This window comes from Gavia stellata, chromosome Z (assembly GCF_030936135.1).
Source record: "Gavia stellata isolate bGavSte3 chromosome Z, bGavSte3.hap2, whole genome shotgun sequence".
Classification (NCBI taxonomy): domain Eukaryota; kingdom Metazoa; phylum Chordata; class Aves; order Gaviiformes; family Gaviidae; genus Gavia; species Gavia stellata.
The window spans coordinates 26,454,397-26,474,817 of NC_082637.1; the positions used below are offsets into that span (position 1 = coordinate 26,454,397).

The window sequence follows — 20,421 nt, forward strand, 5'->3', positions numbered from 1 at the left end:
ACTGCAAGCACTGGTTACATATAGCCTCATTACACCCATCCATCTATTAACATGTTCTTCCACAGGTTCATTCAGACAGCGTTTTGGGGAAAAACATCCGAACATTAACCTTTTCTACAAAGCCTGTAAACCAGCTCAAAAGCACACTGAAACTATTTTGTCCTGTCAGATCAACACCATAAAATTGTTGCCTCAAATTTCACTTGAGTTAAAAGTTACATGAGAGAAAGAAGAAACGGAAGAAGTGTGAAAAAATTCAGTTTTAAAAAAGAAAAACAACACAGAGAAATTATGACATGCATTTGAAATTATAGTTACGAGATGTGCCCAGATGGCCAAGAAGGCTAATAGCATCCTGGCCTGTATCGGAAATAGTGTGGCCAGGACTAGGGAAGTGATCGTCCCTTTGTACTCGGCACTGGTGAGGCCGCACCTCAAATACTGTGTTCAGTTTTGGGCCCCGCCACTACAACAAAGACATTGAGGTGCTGGAGCACATCCAAAGAAGAGCAACGAAGCTGGCGAAGATCTACAGAGTAAGTCTTATGAGGAGCTGCTGAGTGAACTGGGGTTGTTTACTCTGGAAAAAAGGAGGCTGAGGGGAGACCTTATCGCTCTCTACAACTACCTGAAAGGAGGTTGTAGCGAGGCGGGTGTAGGTCTCTTCTCCCAGGTATCAAGCGATAGGCCAAGAAAAAATGGCTTCAAGTTGCACCACTGGGGGTTTAGATTGGGTATTAGGAAAAATTTTTTCAACCACAGGGTGTCAAGCATTGCCAAAGGCTGCCCAGGGAAGTGGCTGAGTCACCTTACTGGAGATATTTAAAAGACATTTAGACGTGCCACTTAGGGACAGGGTTTTGTGGTGGACTTGGCAGCGTTGGGTTTGCGGTTGGACTTGATGATCTTAAGGGTCTTTTGCAACCTAAATGATTCTATATATACGGCCTAAAGGAATACAGAAGCGTCAGACTGTTTTTGGAACTGATGTGATTACCAATCACTAAGCCTTCTCCAATATGATGTGGTATGAACAGAAGACTGACAGCTTTGATTCTGCTTCTACACAGAGCCTTGTAAGCCTGATGAAGAGTCCATGCTGCTTTATTGCCACAAGTCCTAAAGGGGCACTGACATAGGAGACAGATGATGCTAAGCCGGCTGCGTAGAGGACCTCTCCACTTTGCTCTACAAAGCAATCTGATGGAAGCTCTCCTGTTCTGGATCAAAGGCAGGTGAAGCATTTTTTTTAGCTGGCTGCCATCCAGACAGTATTCAGACTATCGGATAACAATAATGCTGAGTCTAGCACAGAATCCACTGAATTAATAATGTCATAAGGCAAACCAAGCCCTCCATGGACTCACAGGTAGTTTAACTGCGTATGTTCCAATTTTCACACAAGGCACTTCCTAGACGATACACTACACCAGAAACATGAAAATTCAGCTAATAATTTTTAGTAAGATGGAGACATTGGTTAAGCTGGCCGAATGCCTAAATCAACCTGGTACCTTAAAACCATGCAGTTTTCAAGGTGTTAGCATAAAATACATGAACAATTTTTGTGGCTTGTTTTATGCCCCACTCATGATTAATTCTCAGCACAGACATTCAGTGTTATGGTCCATTTACTTCAACAGTCTCGGTATGAATTTTTTACTTTCACAATTTTTTAATTATATTAAAGAAGTGGGTGGAGGAGGTAGAGTAATATCCTGTACACGCCTGACTAGTGTTATACCCATTGAATACTGCATTTATTTTAAGAATCATGTTTCACAGATGTTACATTGTTCACAACTAAATGAATCCATGTATTTTAGGCAACTATATGCAGATAGATTCTAACCCGGAGGAAATAAATTTTTTTCAATTTAACAGCACATATATTTGAACTATATAACAAAGATTGTTTTTGTCTTCAGTATTTTTAAAAAAATTATTTTGTCCATAAAGCTTTAAAAGTATTACAGCAGACAGTGCAATTATGTGCAGGTTGACCTCAGCTGGGAGCGGAATCCAAAGCTTGATTTAATCAGTGAAGAGTTGAGTCTTACATTTCCTTTGTTATTATTCCTAAAGCTTCCCCTGTTATTTCTATTTGATATTGCAATGTTTTTATAAAATATGCAAATGACACATACCCATTTTTAGGTAAACAGGCCATAAAGATATTTTTCGGTCTCTTCCTAAGCGTCTTCATATTTTTTGAATAATAGTAATTACAGAATACCCTACTTTCCTATGAATTTAGATTCTCGGAAGCCTGATAGTATTACTTGCCATTTCTAGGACGAATTCTAAAGATTTTTAATTGAAGCAGCATATTTAAGATCACAGGTAAAACTAAGGTCTGCTGTTTTCAGAAAAAAGGACAGTATTGCAGATAGAGTAGTTTTTAGATACTCCGTCCTTTCCACTGAACAGGAGTCATAAGCATAAAATACCAAATCGTCCTGCTGATACACTTGCAATAGTCTGCAATGAGCTCCAGACAAGAAGTTCCAAAGTAGTAAAGGTCCAGAGTACATAAAATTTGGATGCAAAATTTTAGTAAGTGAACTTAGACTGCAATTTCTCATATCAGAACATGCTTAAAATTGTTTCTATTCTCTCTCTTTTTAAGCTATCTTTAAACAAAGAAAAAAAAATCTTGTTAAAAGCAAATACACTCCCACATGTCCTGGTAATGAGCAGGAGTCTCAACTGCAAGAAATCTGTACTATAAGCATACTGCTTTTCTCTCTCTTACGTGCACGGTCCTATATTTAAATGTCAGCTGTTGTGGTTAAATGATCAATGTCCTTGCCAGGACATTTAGCTTTTCTGTTTGCATGACTGCAATTCCATCAACAATCCTCACCTTTGTAGTATAAAAAGACTATGTGCATTATTGTAGCAGGTGAATGCCCCAGTAATGGACCAAAGCCCAACTCTCCAATGCAGATCTAAGGCATAGTTTACTGTTGTAGCAGAAAACATCTAAGATAATACAAAAGACAGATGCAAAGTTGGGATAGCATAAACAAATAAGGTAATACTGCCCAGCACTGAGAAGTGCTGGAACCAGCACTACATCTGTCTAAACTCTTGAGATTAAAAGAAGATACAAGTGAATTCCATATTAAAACTATTTGGAAAACACAGAGTTTATAATTGGTACATAAAGCAACCATCCATCTACTGAGTGGACAAAAAAGTCCAATTCTTTCAACCAGGCTTCTGAAGATACGGAATTGGAAGTGTATGCCGATGCATCGCAAACTTTACTGCCTGGATTTTGTGGGGATTTTCTGAAGGGCTCTTTACAGATTATTAATTTAATTAACTACAGAGTAATTAAAATAATCAAACCAAACACACATAAAACACCCATAACAAAAAAGTTCAAAGTTTGCAGTTATTCTAAGAAACAAACAGCAAACTCACATGCATACAAAACAAAACCCAAAAAAAAGATATTGGAAGTAAAACACAGGGTGTTTAAAACACAAAAAATAAAAAGGAACACTTCCATAAAATGTGTCTTCTAGGCCTCTGAAGAGCAGCTCATCAAGTAAGTCACATCACTCCTCTTTAAACCCTGTTCAAAGGTCTTTTACCTGTATGCAGAGAGCCTGTGTACCTCAGTACATGTGTGCAGAGATGTACTGGGTGTAGGTGGCAAGGTTTTTGTAGCAGGGGTCTACAGGGATGGCTTCTGTGAGAAGATACCAGAAGCTTCTACCACGTCCGACAGAAACAATGCCAGCCGGCTCCAAGACGGACCCACCAATGGCCAAGGCTGAGCCCACCAGCCATGGTGGTAGTGCCTCTGTGATAATGTATTTAAGAAGGGGAAAAAAACTGCTGGACAACAGCAGCTGGGAGAGTCGAGTGACAATATGTGAGAGAAACAACTCTGCAGACACCAAGGCCAGTGAAGAAGGAGGGGGAGAAGGTGCTCCAGGTGCTGAAACAGAGATTCCCCTGCAGCCCGTGGTGAAGACCACGGTGAGGCAGGCTGTCCCCCTGCAGTCCATGGAATGCACGGTGGAGCAAATATCCACCTGCAGCCCATGGAAGAACCCATGCCAGAGGAGGTGGATGTGCCCTGAAGGAAGCTGTCACCCTGTGGAAAGCCCATGCTGGAGCAGGCTCCTGGCAGGACCTGTGGCCCTGTGGAGAGGAGCCCACGCTGGAGTAGGTTTGCTGGCAGGACCTGTGACCCCGTGGGGGACCCATGCTGGAGCAGCCTGTTCCCAAAGGACTGCACCCTGTGGAAAGGGCCTACATTGCAGAAGTTCGTGAAGATCTGTCTCCTGTTGGTGGGACCCCACGCTGAAGCAGGGGAAGAACGTGAGGAGGAAGGAGCGGCAAACACAAGGTGTGATGGATTGACCACAACCACCATTCCCCGTCCCCCTGTGCTGATCGGTGGGAGGAGGTAGAGAAAGTGGAAGTGAGTTTGAGCATAGGAAGAAAAAGCGGGGGGGAGGGGTGTGTGTGTGTGTATGTAGGTATTTTTAAGATTTAGGTTTATTTCTCATTATCCTACTCTGATTTGATTGATAGTAAATTAATTTCCCCAAGTTGATTCTGTTTTGCCTGTGACAGTAATTGCCGAGCGATCTCCCTGTCCTTATCTTGACCCATAAGCCTTCCGTTCTATTTGCTCGCCCTGTCCAGCTGAGGAGGGGGAGTAACAGAGTGGCTTTCATGGGTACCTGGTGGCCAAAGTCAACCTACTACAAGTAAGCAGACCAGAAGGGTAAGACCAGCAAACTGCAGATCGCCTGGTCTCTTTTCACTCATATCAGTTATCTTCATCTGTACTTAGGTTAACAGCTCCTAGGACAGTAACAATTACTTTTGTCAAGTTCATTTACACTGCCTACCAAAATGCACCTCATTTCAATACACTACCTGTAATACAAGTCTGCAGAAAACGAAAAGAACTGAACTGGGTAAGAAAAATTGAAGTAGTATTTTAACATAGGCAAGTAAGCCAAAACATTATTTCCATGTATGCATCATTAGTGAACAATGCATCTTCTCTGCTCCCACCCAAAATTCTAAATAGAAATCTCAGCAGAACTGTATGTATATATATAATGTTGGAATATCACATGGCTCAGGCTTAAAGCTGCCAACTCTGACAACAATATATGGCACACCAGATCTCTTCTGAAAGCTCAAGAGGGAGATGTCAACAATTAAAAACTATGCATCTCCTTTTTTGTAAACAAGACGAACATATGTGTAACACCATGGTAAAGTTGCTTTTATTTTAAGATGGTACTTCTCTGATCACCGTACCTTACTGTGTGATGTGGCTGTGCCACTCCTGAGTTACACGATCATGCCAAATGAGTGCCTATAAAAAACAGGTATTTGTTTGAATTGAGAATATTACTTAGAATAGCACAGGCACAGATAAGCTACAGAAATCACAGCAAGCAAGGGCTAATTGCATAGGAGTGCTCATTGTACAGGAGTGCTAGCCTTTTTTCTGCTGTAACACAGAAATCAGTATTTACATTGTCATGTAATTTGATTAATAAAATAGATCTGTTTACTATATTCAAAGTTGTTATGGCACTCTGGGACTCCTTCCCTTTGGAAAGGGGCAAAATAACTAAAAGATAAAGTCACTAATGAATCACTGATCAGTTGGAACATGGTAACTCTGAACAAAAAGACTTCTAGGCAACACCTCACCCTGAAGGCTTGGCAAAGAGCTTATTTTACATGTCCTAATGAGTTCTAAGTAATTTTTTTCTGCAGGAGTCCGATCAAAAGAAAACTCAAAGCCAAAAGACTGAGAACACACATTACTTAAGTGTTCATGCTGTGCCATAAAATACATTAACTTTTGGTCCACGGACCCTCTTCTTCTGTGCTTCTGAACTATGCTATTAGTTAGGAAACATATTCAAGAGCCTCAAAACTGACAACTTTAAAAAACCCTAATATTTGATTATAATTAATACATTTACTTAGCAGGTATTAAAATGCTACTCTTAAAACCCTTCTTTGTGTAAGGTTTGCAATGTCAGGACACAGGTCTAGCCAAATACCCAATCTGCTCAAGAACAAATGTTCTTTTATTAAAGCGAAGGTGAAAATTTGATGGGAAGAAAAGAAATTCAAGAGGTATAATCAATTTCACTCTGAAGTCAGCTCATGGGAATTGTATCAGCAGAACTGAATTGGTACTCTTACCAGTTTTACAATGCATTTGGCATGGTAGCAGACATTCTCAAATGTCTGATAAATCTAATGTTTAGACTTTTAAAAATCTAAGTCAAAGCAGGTAAAGCATTGTGACAATACCAGATTCAAAGCGCTGGTATAGGTGAATTTACTTTTTAAAGCTGAGCTGAGCTAATGGCTTGCTCCTATCAAAAGGATATCCCACTTCCCATCCCCTCGTCCCTCTCTTCTTCCAGTTCCACCCAGTTCCTTGTTCCTTCTGCTCTCAGGTGCCCTATTCCTCCACTGCACTGGCTTTGGTGTTTCTCAGACCCTTCAACAAACTAACTGAGCATCTGGCAGAAAATTATTTCTGTAGTTTCTCTTGGATTAATTTACCAAGTAGTATCAGCACATTGCAAGGACAGAGAAGCACAACAGGAAGGAAAACAAAGCTGAAGGGGGAAGAATAGAAAGCAATAGGATCCCCCCCTTTCAGCACTAGCAAGCTGATGATCCAGTTCTTCAGCTCCCTTCAAGAGAACAGCTGATGAACCACCTTTAAGCCCTAGACGACAGCTACAGTTAACTCAAATGGCCCTCTGGGTGATTTCTCAAGGCTGGTATACTTCAACACTGTTTCAACCTTTATAGCGCCTTATACAATGGTGAAATCATGGGAAGGCAGGTCTAAGAAGGAAGCAGCATTACGTAAGATTAAATGCAATTTCTAAAGTTTCTAAGCTAAAATAATGGGGTTTTTTATTTAAAAGTTCAATATAACATCCAAAAAAACCCAATAGAAGGAACATATTTACAGTCCACTAATACTAACAAAAGGCTAAATAAGGTATCGGGGAAACTCCTGAAATCCCATATCATGCACACTATTTTTCCTCTTACTCTAACAGCAAATATCATGTAAATAACAAGCTATTAAATCACTTTCATAACAGCACAACATTTCAGACAAAAGCAATTTATATTGGTATTGGTGAACACAGACTTTTATTCTGTGGTGTTACCCATTTGGGTTGGTTTTGTTCCTGTTCTCATGCAGAAATGGAGGGGGAAGGATACACAGTTTAAATGTTATGGAGAAATAAAATCCATGCATGATAAAGCACAGTTGAAATAAGACATACGATTTACCTATTAATTCAACTCTTCCAGAACAGCTCCAATATTGCAAGTAGTTTGGGATTTTTTTAAACTCCTCCCACATACAGATTTTTTTGTTGAATTATACTACTCTGAAGTGACAAAATGGTACAATTTAAAATTCTGACATCTGATGATTATAAACAAATATCACTTTACTGAAGACTGAAGATTTTGGGCTCTGAAACCACAGTGCTATTTGTAGAAAAATTATAAACTTTCAGAAAGTTCTAAAATTGATCTACAGATACTCTCCCTCAAAAGTTTCACAACTGAATTAATACATTTGTTTCTTTTTCTTTTTTTTAATTTCCTTAAAACAGATACAAAGCACACAGTGTAATTTCAAGTTAGGGTGGCCTTTTTTTTAAAATAGAAAAAGCCCTAACCAAAATTAGTTCTATTTTAAGGGTGGGGTTCAACTAGAAAACCCAGAGAGGTTCCTTCTAACATAATAACCTATGATTCTAAGTTACTGAAAAATCTTTTATAATACCCTCTCCCTAAAGTAGCTCAAAACAAGCCATGTTGCAATACTGTTATGTGAAAAGTTGTGCTATTACTAATTTTAGATGACCCACATAAATTGTCTGCAAGTCATCACAAACAAATGCTAATTGATTATTTAAACAATTTTTTCAAAGGGAAAAAAACCATCCAGTTCCCTCACACCAGTATCACAGCATTTTCTGTAAAAGAAGGCCATGTAACATTTGTCTACAAATGCATTTTGGAAAGTAGTATAACAGTAGCATAAAACAAACAAGAATTTCCACTACCATTTAAGAAAGCAGAGGTACTCAATTTACTTTCAGAAAAAATAAAAAAGGCTGGTGAATGACTGGAAGTGTATTATAACACCTTTCCAAGAGCAACTTGTTGACAAAAAGAGTCCAGTAAGCATTCACATTTTTCTGAACGGGTAATGTTTGTCTGCCCCATATGTAACAAACGAACAAAAAAATCCATACATTTGATAACTTTTACTGTATAAATACCACAAACAGAAAAGAATAGATAGAAAGGAAACCCAGAGATAGGGTCTCACCAGTAAAAGGTTTTTAACTGAAAACCTCTGCCAATATGTTTGCAACTGGTGAGCAGTTATATATGCAGATACACCACTAGCATTCTACTTACATCTACTCTGAACAGCTACAGGTGATGCTTTTCAAAAACTAGCTTGCCAGGGAAGCTCTCTGCACATCAAAACACCTTTCTGCCTATGACCAGAAGACTTAATCCAAAAGTAAAATCCAAACTGCTCAAATGAGCCTCTAATAAGGTTACTAATAATAATGGACACAGTTGACAAGCAAGAGCTAGTAAACAAGGAGACATTTGTGGAGATGTTTCAAGTTAACATCTACCAATGTGTGTTAAAATTCTTCATGAAGTTTTCAGACAAACTAGTAACGGTTTGGTTTATATTTCAGGCCCAAATTCTTCAGAAAATGGAAACTGGGCAAGTTTCAACAACAAACTAATTAAAACAAAAACACATTTCCCTTATTAATTTATACAGCTTATGACTGGAAGATACTATGAGATCATCCAGTCTCCTGCCCAACATATTTGGGCTATTTTTTTAGGTTTTATAATCATGTTTCAAGTTATGCAAGGGCTTCAACAACTATTCTTAAAGACTAACCTGTATTCTAGCAAATAGCACCACCAGATTTCTGATGAGATCATACTATTACTTGCTGTAAGGGCACAACAATTATTTTTTCACCATTCTTAAAACATTCTTGCATGCTTGCTATTAAACAGCACTGCACTTAAAGCAGGAATTTTCAGTGAACTATCCAAGATCTTTGTTCTGAATGGTCACAATGATGTTAGTACTATGCAAGATGTACGAGTAATTAAAATAAATCATTTCAATGTATATTAACTTTGGCTCCCTTCCTCAAAAACTCTCACTCTTTTAATCCAGATCAGTATACACCACATGGTTAAACCTACAGTTGCTGTTAGCCTCATAGGCCCTTTCCCCAGAGCACTTCATGTTGCATACCGGTGGCAGGACAAAACTTCTGGACACTCAATTTTTAACACAGGAAAATGTTTTCAACAGCAGAATATCTTATTTACAAGCCTTTTACTACATAGTAAATGACCAATAACTTGCGGCATATTTTAAAAATAAAGTTAATTTATTTTAACTAAGGTTTTTTGTTTGTCTGTTTTATGGGAAAGAGAGACAAAACGAAGTAAGGGTTATATTACTGGTAACTCCTGAGCACTCCAGTTGCCCAAATTCACAAAATACGTTTTAGGTGCAGGTTCCTCTATAGAGTTCAATTCATGTTCATTTGCTTCTCTTGCTTTTGTATGCTAAAAGAATACATTGTGGCATTATAGACTCACCCACAGTAGAATTATAGTATCACCAAATGTAATAGTTGATTCTTCTCTGGAGAAAATAAAGGACGAAGATGATTGCGCCTATTTAAAAGATAGTCTCAACTGCTAAAGCAACAGGCTGAACATTCCACAATCCCACCTTATTCCACTACCAACCCCTATTCAGCAGATAGCAGTCTGAGGAACAGCTCATTTATATATATATACACATAACATCACTGAGTTAGTCAATATGTATCTTAAGGGTATCATCACTCTCCTTCCCTCTCCTCCTATCCTATCTTCCTTCCTTCCCTACCATATTCCTTATGGCTAAGTTTTTATCTCCTGAAAAGATAAAAAAGTCTTGCAGATGTACTGCACTGAAGTTCTTGCCAATAAGAGCAATTTCCTGGTGGACTGCAATGGTATGTTTCTACTAATATCAAAAAAGGGATCCTTAAAAGCACCTCTCCAAAGACGAAAAATGGTACATGCAGCCATTTCTGAAAAACTCTGCTTTTCAGTGCCTTCTTCAGACCTGTGGTAGCAATATTTACATATATAAAGAACAACATAAACTTCACTAATCATCCGTAAGCAGTGTTTTGTCATATTATAGCAAGAAATGTAAAAGATTAAATTATGAGAAAGAACCTGCTTCCAAATTCTAAACCTGCCTGTATAATACGATCTCAGTCAGAAACGAAGAGGGGGGGAAAAAGTTACTGGATTTAAAAAGCGGTTTTAAAAGGCATAGACCTGCAGGTAGGACATTCAATTGCAGAGAAAGAAAACAATGCTGGAAAAATTGAGAAAAAATATGCAAGAAGACAAAGGTAAACACAAAGAAAAGACACCACCTCTAAAAGCTAAGAAATGAAGTGAGCCCAATGAAGTGAGGAGCATAATGGATTACAGAGTATTTATTACATAGGTGGTACACACCTCTTCAAAATATTCTGGCATCTGAAAATGCAGCAACTGCATATCAACTAAAACAACTTAAAAAAAAAAAAGAGAGGAAAGTCTACCTCTACATCTAGGGAAACAAAACAATTCAAATTTTGAAGGGGAATATAAAATGAAATAATCTCATCATCAGAATACTCCCCCAACTACAAGACGTAAGTGGTTCCCCAATCCCAGTTCAGACAGTGAGACAGAAGATATATTGAACTTAATTTCCTCTTTTTTTCTCCCAGGTACTTGGTAAGGAAATGAACTATGAGACTGACAAGCTGCTATGTTTGGTTTCAAAAAATTAAGTCTAAGCTTACTGACTAAGGGTCATACTGAACAGTATTGCTATATTCTACAGAATGTACTCTTACTTTTCACTTAAGACTGAAAAATTAGGTCTTCCTTGACAGAATTTCAAGCAGATGTCCTTTCCTTTGTGTACCTATCATTTGGACATGTTTTGAAGAAATGTACCTTATCTTAAGCATTCTGCTGTTTTCAGATATAGCAGTACTATTCATCTTCAGCTAGCTCTTCTCAAGGCGTTAATAAAACAATGCATGAAGTCTATCTACATATACATGCCATAAGTGCACTGTAGAAAGGGGAAAAAAGGAAAAAAAACTAAACTTCAAATCCAAAACAAGTATCCTACTGGGACTAGAAAAGAGACAACACAAGAAGATTGACAAAACTGAAAAAAAAATCTAATTAATCTATGATCACAAGTCTATATACCTCTGAAACAATTTGCTGCTACCTATAAAATAGAAGTAAAAGGGAAGGGCAGTAGAAAAAAAAAATCATTTACTTATGAAGATATCAAATGGAAGAAGGATAAAAGATAAGATTTTCAATTAAAAGGTAAATTGTTATTTTTCTTGGGACTTAGAAGGTTTTAATACACAGACTAAAGAGAGAAGAAAATACTATGGTAATATGGTCTAATGTCCTTTAAATACAGGATTCCTAGAAGCCATTTTAAAGTATGTATTTTGCAATGGTATATAATCACATCTTGGGCTTTCAGCAACTGTGAGTCCACCATATGATTAAGCAGTTGTGTATTTAATTATCCTTGCTACTATAAGGGTCCAAGAATCCCAAGTGATATAGCCCTCTCTACCTTACTTCAACATCTTCCAGTACTATCAGTTGTCATCATCAAGTGTTTAACTTATAATGCGGATTTACATATACAGAACACATTTCAGAAACTCACTGAAACCAAAATATCCATGTGACTTAGATTTTTATTATTTGCAGAAAAGAGGAAGGGGGGAACCACTCCACATTTAATTCTGCTTATCTGAAAATGTATTGCAGTATCCTTGTTATTGGGTTTTATGCTTGCAGAATGAGTCAGGTGTGAACTTCCAATGCCTAAAATGCCAAGCCTTTAAAATATTTCTTAACTTAGGACTGGTTTGTAACAACCAGTCCTAACTGCTAATGACTCCAGCTGCAAATTAGATAAATAGAAAGATGATGGCTGACAAGGAGGAAAATATCTTTGGTTGGACAGCAACACAAGTACTAGCGAGAGTACTATTATCATATATCTCCTAAGAACTTGGAGTCTACTTCCCTGTTCTACAGAGCATGCCCTACACCTGCTGACATACTATATTTTCGTTAGTACTAACTCACAGTACTGATATAGTACTTAAATAGCCTATTCACAAAGTATTTAGAAGTGAATCAAAACAGTTTTACTAGAAACAAGTGTTAACACTACAGATAATGAGTATGTAAAAAGAAGCTTTCAAACAAAAATAGGTTGGATTTCCAGAATGCTCAGTATTAGTCTTAACTCTGCTCTATTCATGCCAATAGGAAACAAAAATCCACAATATATCTTATTTTAATCCTCTCTGCTCTCAAAGTTAAATCTGAACAAGCATTCTCTCCTGAGAAATCTAGCTATTGCAGTTAACATACAGGATCCAGGTTTTTTTGCTTCTTGCACAGAAAGATATTACATTGGTTTTCATGGACATTGGACATTTCATGGACATGTTTCCATTACATTGGAAACACTACTGCTAGCATTTATTTTTTGTATTACAGAAACACTGAATACTTTTTTGTAGTGTTTAACATTATTTAAGAGCTTGACGTTGAAATTGCTCTTTAAATCACACTGTGCCTAGCAGCAGATCATTGAATAGAAACAGGTCATCTTACCTCTGGAAAACTTGCATTTTTGGTACAGTGCCCCACTACCTACCATATACACATTTACTTTAGAACTGAATACATATAGTCAAAAGCAAAGAAATAAAATTCTCCTAGTTACTGAGACGATCCTGAATATTAGTTTTCTCTAAAATATCAGAACAGGTTCAACAAAAGAAAAGAATAAGCTCTGAATATTACTTAGCTTTTCCGATGTAAACAGAAATATGTGACAGCACCCTTGGAAAGCAACAAATGTGAAATTCCATGATTTATAACCAAATCAATCACTTACCAATTTGTGTGATTTGACAATCATATTTCATTAATTGAAAACAAAAAATACTTCCCTACTAAAGCTGTGCAAGTAGTTTTAAAAAATTGTATACATACTGATTTAAGAAGAGAAGAAAATGACAGAAAAAAATACCTTTTCTTCTCATACAACTTGTTACTGTAACAAAATAGATAAAAAGATTTTTATGTTAATTTTTCTTAACCTTTCTAGCCCCTTGAATCAAAAGAAAATTAAACCAACCAATGTAAGATGAAAGTTCCCAGGCCTATTCTGGTGCTTAGTAAAATATTCCACTATACAGCGGAACGAGATTAAAACTATAAGTAGGTCCTCACTTCCAATGCAGTCTTAGGTTAGCCACTGAAAATAAGATGCTCTCAGAATTTCTTCAGAATTTAATCATCACTAAAAAGTGCTTCTGAACTTTTCTATTAAACCAATTCAAAAGAACACACAAAAATCAGAGATGCAAAATGGTCTTTAACAGTCTGCCTGCAGATACTAGAATCTGTAGATTTTATAGAGCAATAACAAAATGAAAGCAGGTCTCTGACTAGTTTTATAACTGGCATGCAAGGTCCTATAGGCTATCATATGCCAAATTTCAGACTGCCATGGCAACTAAGAGCTATAAGGAACAGAGAGATTCATAGGTACCATTAACTCAAAGATGCTGAAGTAGGCATGTAATGTAAAGATAGGCTTCCCCAACTCACAACTTGCTACGCAAGAGCAAGTAAAGGGATAAGCATACAATGGAACATGTTTGTCGGTGTGACTAAGCCACCAAACCCTTTTAATCATAGTTTATACTAACACCACATTTTATTCAGCAAAACTGTGACTATGTTCAACCTTCTGCCAGCACTGACAAACAGGTATGACACCACCTTCCATATTACTATACTCACAAAAATATACAAGCATGTACACTTAGCCTAGAAAAACTCCTGTCATGCTATATGGGGAGAAAACATAGACAGGAAACTGGCAGGAACTTTTTCTGCCTTCTAGACGCAAAGCTTAAGATTTTGGAAATATCAGCCGAGAAGCTGGAATCCCAAATTAGGATTCAGTGTCATTCTCTCTGTTGAAATAATAACATATTTCTATCTGGTCATTAACTGATTCTGTACAATGTCTCCATTTGGGAGCTCAGACCTCTAGCTGAGCACCCAAGGAATTTTTTAAACAGGCATAAGCTTAATGAACAAGGGCTCCAAACAATTCTTTGTTTTCAAAAATGAGGTAAAACAATATTTATTGCTTTAGATACAAGTTTTTACTTTAACATAAATTACCATAAATTAAATTCCTAAGCTATTCCAGAATTAATAGTTTTATTTGAAAAAAATAAAAGGTGTGCTATTTCAAAACTGCAAATTATGCAGAAGAAATTAATTCCAGGTCATACAGTTCCTCTACAACTATTTTTCTTCCTCATCTTGGTTCTGTTTCTACTTGCAACATTCTTCTGGCTTACTAAAGGTTTATAATTGACACAGAGATAAAAATGCCTATTACAAAGAGCAACTATTATTAACTGCTGTGAAAATAAACTGGCTTGTGCGTAACTTACGGACAGCAACAGATAGCCAAGTAGGGGATGCTGAAACAATGAACACTGAGGTTTTGTTGCTTGCTTTACTTCTCCACCCCAAAGAATATAATCAACACAAACTGCAAGCACTTCTCAAGTAATATCTAACTGTACAGAGGATTCGTCCCAGAAAAAAAGAGATATATGAAATAATTCTAAACCACAGAGGCATATTTTAAAATGTTAAGCCAAAGTCTTGGAGTTCTAAACTTGTTTTTTGCAATTAATGAAGACCTTCCACATTCATCATGCTCCTTGATACTATTTCAGTTGCCAGTGCTGCTCGATCCCTTCCTCTTTTCCCCAAGAGTTCTTGTAAAAGGTAAAATCATTTAAAATTGCAGGAATCCAACAGTCCTGCAACCAGCTAACAGGCAGAACCAGCTAACAGGCAGACTTCAAGCACAGATGGAAAAGTAAATTGAAGTGAGAGATGAAACATTGATTCCGTATGTTCTCTTGAAAGTACAAAAAACCTTTACTTCAGAAACACCGAGCAGTACCCATCATCCATTGCTTCATTTGCTTAGAACTGCAATGACAAACAATACCAGTATTTGCTTAAAAGAAAGACATTTCCTGTTGACCAAGTAAACCACTAACAGGTAAGGAAAAGAGAAACCTGAGAGCCAAAAGGGAAAGAGCAGGTCATTCTATTGGTTTCTTTTCTTAAACATGAACTACCTTTAATTAAAGAAGGATCAATTTACACAACTGACAGTGTCAAGAGTAAAGCTGTACTGACTTTAGGTACGCTACTGGATTGGTTACCATGGGAAAGGAAGGTTGTACTGTAGTCAAATACACGAATAGGCTCTGTCATTTTGTCTGCACCAAGTTCGGAACATTACAGAGAGTAAGATGTTGTAGTTAGAGATCTTGATGGATAAAGTTTGCATTGCCTATTGATAACTGATTTATTTTTTGCTGACGGTACTGCTGCTAACAAAATAGAAGTTGAGATTCTCCAAGAAACAAATACTTCTTGCATAGTAATTTCAAATCAGTGTTTCCTCAAAAACACTGCACGCTTTTGAGTTCGGCATCCAGTTCCCAAACTCCACACCTTTAACAAGATCTTCTCCTGTCCCGCTCAGCTCCTTACAAAAACTGCTGAGCTGAAGGCTAAGTGAATCTATGCACATGCTTCTAAGCATTCATGCAGTCAAGGAGAGAAAAGCAGAAGATGGTGTGTTTTGAAATATTCTGGACTAAAACGACTGCAGAAGACTAATTACCAGTTGTATACCAAAATTAAGAAGGATGAATTCAGCTCTTTAAATAGCTGTAAAAAAAAAAAAAATCACAATGATCTATCCTAACACAACAGTTTGGAAATAAACTTGTACCTGACAATGCTACACTTGGATGCCCTTATGGTAATTTCGGTAATTTCATCATTGATAAAACAATTTTCTCACACTCTGTAACTCCAGTCACTAAGGAAAAGCCCAGCCCAAATCCTACGAAGACTCAAAACTATGCCATCAACACAGACAGCAAACAGATATGCTCATACTCTATCAAGAAACAAACATTCACCACCACTTATTTTTGAACACACAATATTGGCAGAATATACACGGCAGCTGAAGCAGCCAAACTTGACCTATATCCATACAATAAAATTCAGACGGTGCTTGCAAAAAAAAAAAAAAAAAAATACCACAACCTGATTCATACACATAGTCGTACCTAGACAGATCCTGGTACCTTCTGGATCAAAGCCACTGAAACATAAAAACAAGTGTAAAATTCTCCTTTTTTACTGGAAAAATCTGGATCCTCATATACCTCAGTCCACAAAGATGTGAAAAAATTCTCACACACTGATGCTAGAAGTTAGTAGAACCTCAACTATTTTTGTCTAAACAGTGTGGTATGAGAAAGAGACATGGAGTGTCCTGAAACATCCAAGTCTTGTCAGACACTAGCAACTGCAACACAGTAAATACCTGCCAGGACCTGACAGCCTGCTTTTTAAAATCCCAACTCTTAAGAACTTAGCAGCTGTACAAAAGCTGTAGTTACTCCAATTCCACTGGAAAACATCATATCACTTGAAATACCAGATTCAGCACCCAGGGCCTGTAGGAACCTAAAATTTTTTGGCCTCAAGTGCCTAAATTATACTGTCAAAATAAACACCACATGCTGCTGCTCCCATTAAACAGAAAAATTCAGCCTCCAACACATCCTGGTGCAAAGTAATGCAAGAACAAAAATCTGGGAGTAAGACCTTGCCACATCCATCAGACCCTTGATCACAAACATCTACGTTTGATGACACAGAAAAAAGTACTGAGCCATACTTAAATAACTAGGGAAATCTGCACCTTATTGAATACTGGCCCTAGAGACCTTGGAAGGTTAAGCCTCATTTTCTTACTTAGATTTTAAAAGGTTTTGGTTTTGGGTTTATTGGGGGGTTGTTTGTTTGGGGGTTTTTTTTTGTTTTTGTTTTTTTTTTTTACACTAGACAGTTTTCCTGTACTTTTTTTTGTCCCATGGTTCGATCAATTCTGCAAAGATAGACGGGAGCTGCTGGAGGGAACAACTAAAGAAGATGTCACTGAGTAAGTAAGGAAGAGGTAACTACAGCAGAGGTACCTGGACCATGCAATAGCCTCACCTCCTGGATTCGCCTGCGGGCCCGCTGCAGCACCTCCTCGTATCCCTTCTGTCGCAGCTCACTCAGGCTCTCATAATACTCTTCAGGGTCGTCAGTCTCAGTGAAGAGTACCTGCGAAAGGATCTTCCAGCCGCAGGTATCCAAGCTGTGGACCAAATAAACTTGCAGTTCACAACAGAGAGCGTCCATCTCCTGCTCGGATAGCTCCGGGGCTCCGAACAGCACCGTCCACATGCCCGAGGGCTCCTCGGGGAAGGCAGGCAGGTAAGGCTCCAGCTCCGAGTTCACCGAGCACAGCTGCTGATGCACAGCCCTTAAGTCTTGGAAGGAGAATAGGCCAGCCCAGCTGCACTCCTCCCCCGCGGGCTCCGCGTCGGGAGCGGCCGGCTCGGCTGCCTGCAGCGGCGAGGGCGACGGCGAGAGCGACAGCGCGGCGGCCGCCTCGTCCTTCCCCAGCTCCAGCACTTCTATCTCTTCGGCGGCACCTGCCGCCTCCGGGCCCCGCTGCGGCCTCCGGGCCGGGCTGCTCTTGGCGCGCAGCGGGCTCTTCGGCAGCGCCTCGGCCGCCGCGCCCCGCTCGGAGCCCCGCAGCCCCGCCTCGCCGCGGTGTTGCGAGGAGCCCCGCGGCAGGCCGGAGTCCGCGCCCCCGGCCGGGCCCCTGCGCACCGTAGGGCTGCCGGCCTTGGGGGCGGCTCTGGCCTCGGGGCCGGCGGGGCCACCGCGGCGGAGCTCGCGGGAGCCGCTGCGCTGGCGCTGCGCCGTGCGGTTGTGGCAGGTGATGGCGAATTTGCCCTCGATCTCGTTCCACGCCACGATGAAGACGAACTTGTGCTTCTCCCGCTCCTGGAAGGCGTGAGGCCTCACGGCCACCCAGTCGGCCTCCAGCGTTTCCTCCAGGGCGAAGGCGGACATGGCGCTGCGCGGCTTCCCACACACGCACACGCCCCCCCCCCCCTCCCCGCTCCCGTCCCGTCAGCCGCCCCCGCCTGCCCCGCCGCGCGCCGGCCGGCAACGGCTCCCCGCAGCCCCGCGCGCCGCCTCACTGCCCACCATCAGCCATCTTAGCGGCGGGGGGACGGGGAAGGCGCTGAGGGGGGAGGATGCGCTGGACCCCCACCGGAGCGGCGAGGGAGGTGGGGGGTGGGGAGGGAGGACAGAGAGGAATCACCTCCTCTCCGCTCGGAGGCCGCCGCCGAGGAATCCCGCACCGCCTCTGGTCATCGACCTGCCGCCGCAGCGGACAATGCCCGGTGCCCCCGCACAGGTACTTCACGCGCGTCACGTGGGACAGGATCTGTTTACAAGCCGTGGTGGCGCTGCGGCAACTCTCCCGGAGCCCCGCCCCCCGCCCCGCGGGGCGCTTTCCCCATTGGCTGTCGCCCTGGTTTCCCCGGCGGAGGGAGATGGGCGGAGCCTGGCGGCCCGCCCGTCCCTTCGCCGGCCACGCTCGCGGTCTCCCGGCGTCCCTCCTCGCGCTGCCGTGGTAGGTGGGTGGGGACGATGCCTCGCCCCTTCCCTTGCCTTGGACGTACGACGCGGCTGTTCGGGCGCTGCGCGCTGCATGCTGGGAAGGCACGTGTCGGGCCGCGGCCGGTAGGGGGTGGGGCCGGGGCCGGGCCGGGCGGCTGCGCGGGACGGAAGCGGACCGGGGCCGGGCCGGGGGAAGCGCGCCGTTCAGGGTGAAATTTGCCACCTCTGCCGTGCCTGCACCGTGGCTCCCGGGGGCAACCGGAGGGGCAACGGCCTCTGCTCCGGGCAGCTTCTGCGGCAGCGCTGGCTTTGCCCGCCGCGGCTCTGGCCTTGCTGTCAACTCCCTGTCAGCCCGGTGGGGCACCGTGGCCTCAGCGGTCCTGCACTGCAGCTCCCCTGCCCACGCTCCACTAGCTGCAGCTAGTGCTGCTTTCTAGGGACTCTGGCCCAAACTGGCGGAAGGTTTTTAAGTACAGAGGTCCATCCAGGCAGCAAATCCTCCCACAGGGAGATGATACCTGCAGAGGATTTGTTTCTGCTTTTCCTGTAAAGTGGCTTTCTGCATGGTTACAGGAAAGGGTGTGTTGCTTCAGCAGCTTGCTTTAGTTGTATGACTTAATTCTGACTAGAGATTGAACCAAAATACTTCGAAGATCCGTTATCGAGTGCCTGGTGGCATGCCATGCAGCAGAAGTTTGCGCTTGTGGTTAGGCTGCAAAAGAGCGGAGCATCTGTGACGAGACCTGGAGACGAGGACGTACTCTGAAATAGCTGTCTTGGGCAATTGCATACTTTTATAACTGAAGTTCACTGTACTGAGGCATGGTGCTTTGTGCTTGTGTTGGCCAGTCTTACTTAAGAATTGGCAGTGCCTGCAGTGCTCTCTGAGGTTTCCAAGTGTATTGCAGAGCACATAGGGTACAGTAAGCTACCAGACAACTCCAGTAAGTATGTCTGAAAGGAATGATTAATCACCTGCAATTCCAAGACCAAGGACAGTTTCCTGGTGCCCTTTGAGATATTCCATTTCTCCTCTGGTATAAATGAAAAAAATTTCTTACTATAACAATCCCAAAATACTTGCATCAAAAATGAGATCAGTAGACAATATGCATTGGCCTGCCTGTGATATTGTTGTCCTGCTCCAAATTAGAGGAAGCACTGGGGAAATAAAACATTCTCAACTCAGTTTGCCAGAGAATCAAGAGTGAGTCACAGCTTTTTTTCTAAAGTTACTCTATTGACTAGCATCCTGTCCTTGGAGGCTAAAGTATTTGAGGAGGGCCTCTGGCAAGCCAAACATTCTCTGGTCATTAACAAAGCAACCTCATATATGCAGGAGAATCAAGGTTACTTCTCAAATACCCAAAGTCACACCTGTGAGAAAAAAGGAAATCATGGCTCAGCAGACAGAGGAAGGACCGTACCTGTATTCTAAAGCTAAGGGTGATGTGTGCTGTACATCTCAGAGAGCAGCAGTCTTTTATGTTAGTGTAAATTTAGGCACCAGGTCAAAGCACCTGTGAAATGATCTGGAAGATTTGATTATACCCCATGTGAAGGGGCCAAGTAAGCAAGCAAAGAATACATTGG

At 41.0% G+C, this 20,421-nt stretch overlaps 1 protein-coding gene across 1 annotated transcript in view; it reads right to left on the reverse strand.

The window, feature by feature from the left end:
• JMY (junction mediating and regulatory protein, p53 cofactor) overlaps positions 1–18,270 on the reverse strand; it is a 65,863-nt gene extending 47,593 nt beyond the window's left edge. The window contains exon 1 of the mRNA XM_059833946.1: positions 17,359–18,270. Within this exon, the coding sequence (XP_059689929.1) occupies positions 17,359–18,270 (912 nt within the window). The remainder of the gene's footprint in view (positions 1–17,358) is intronic.
• Positions 18,271–20,421: the final 2,151 nt, after the last annotated feature.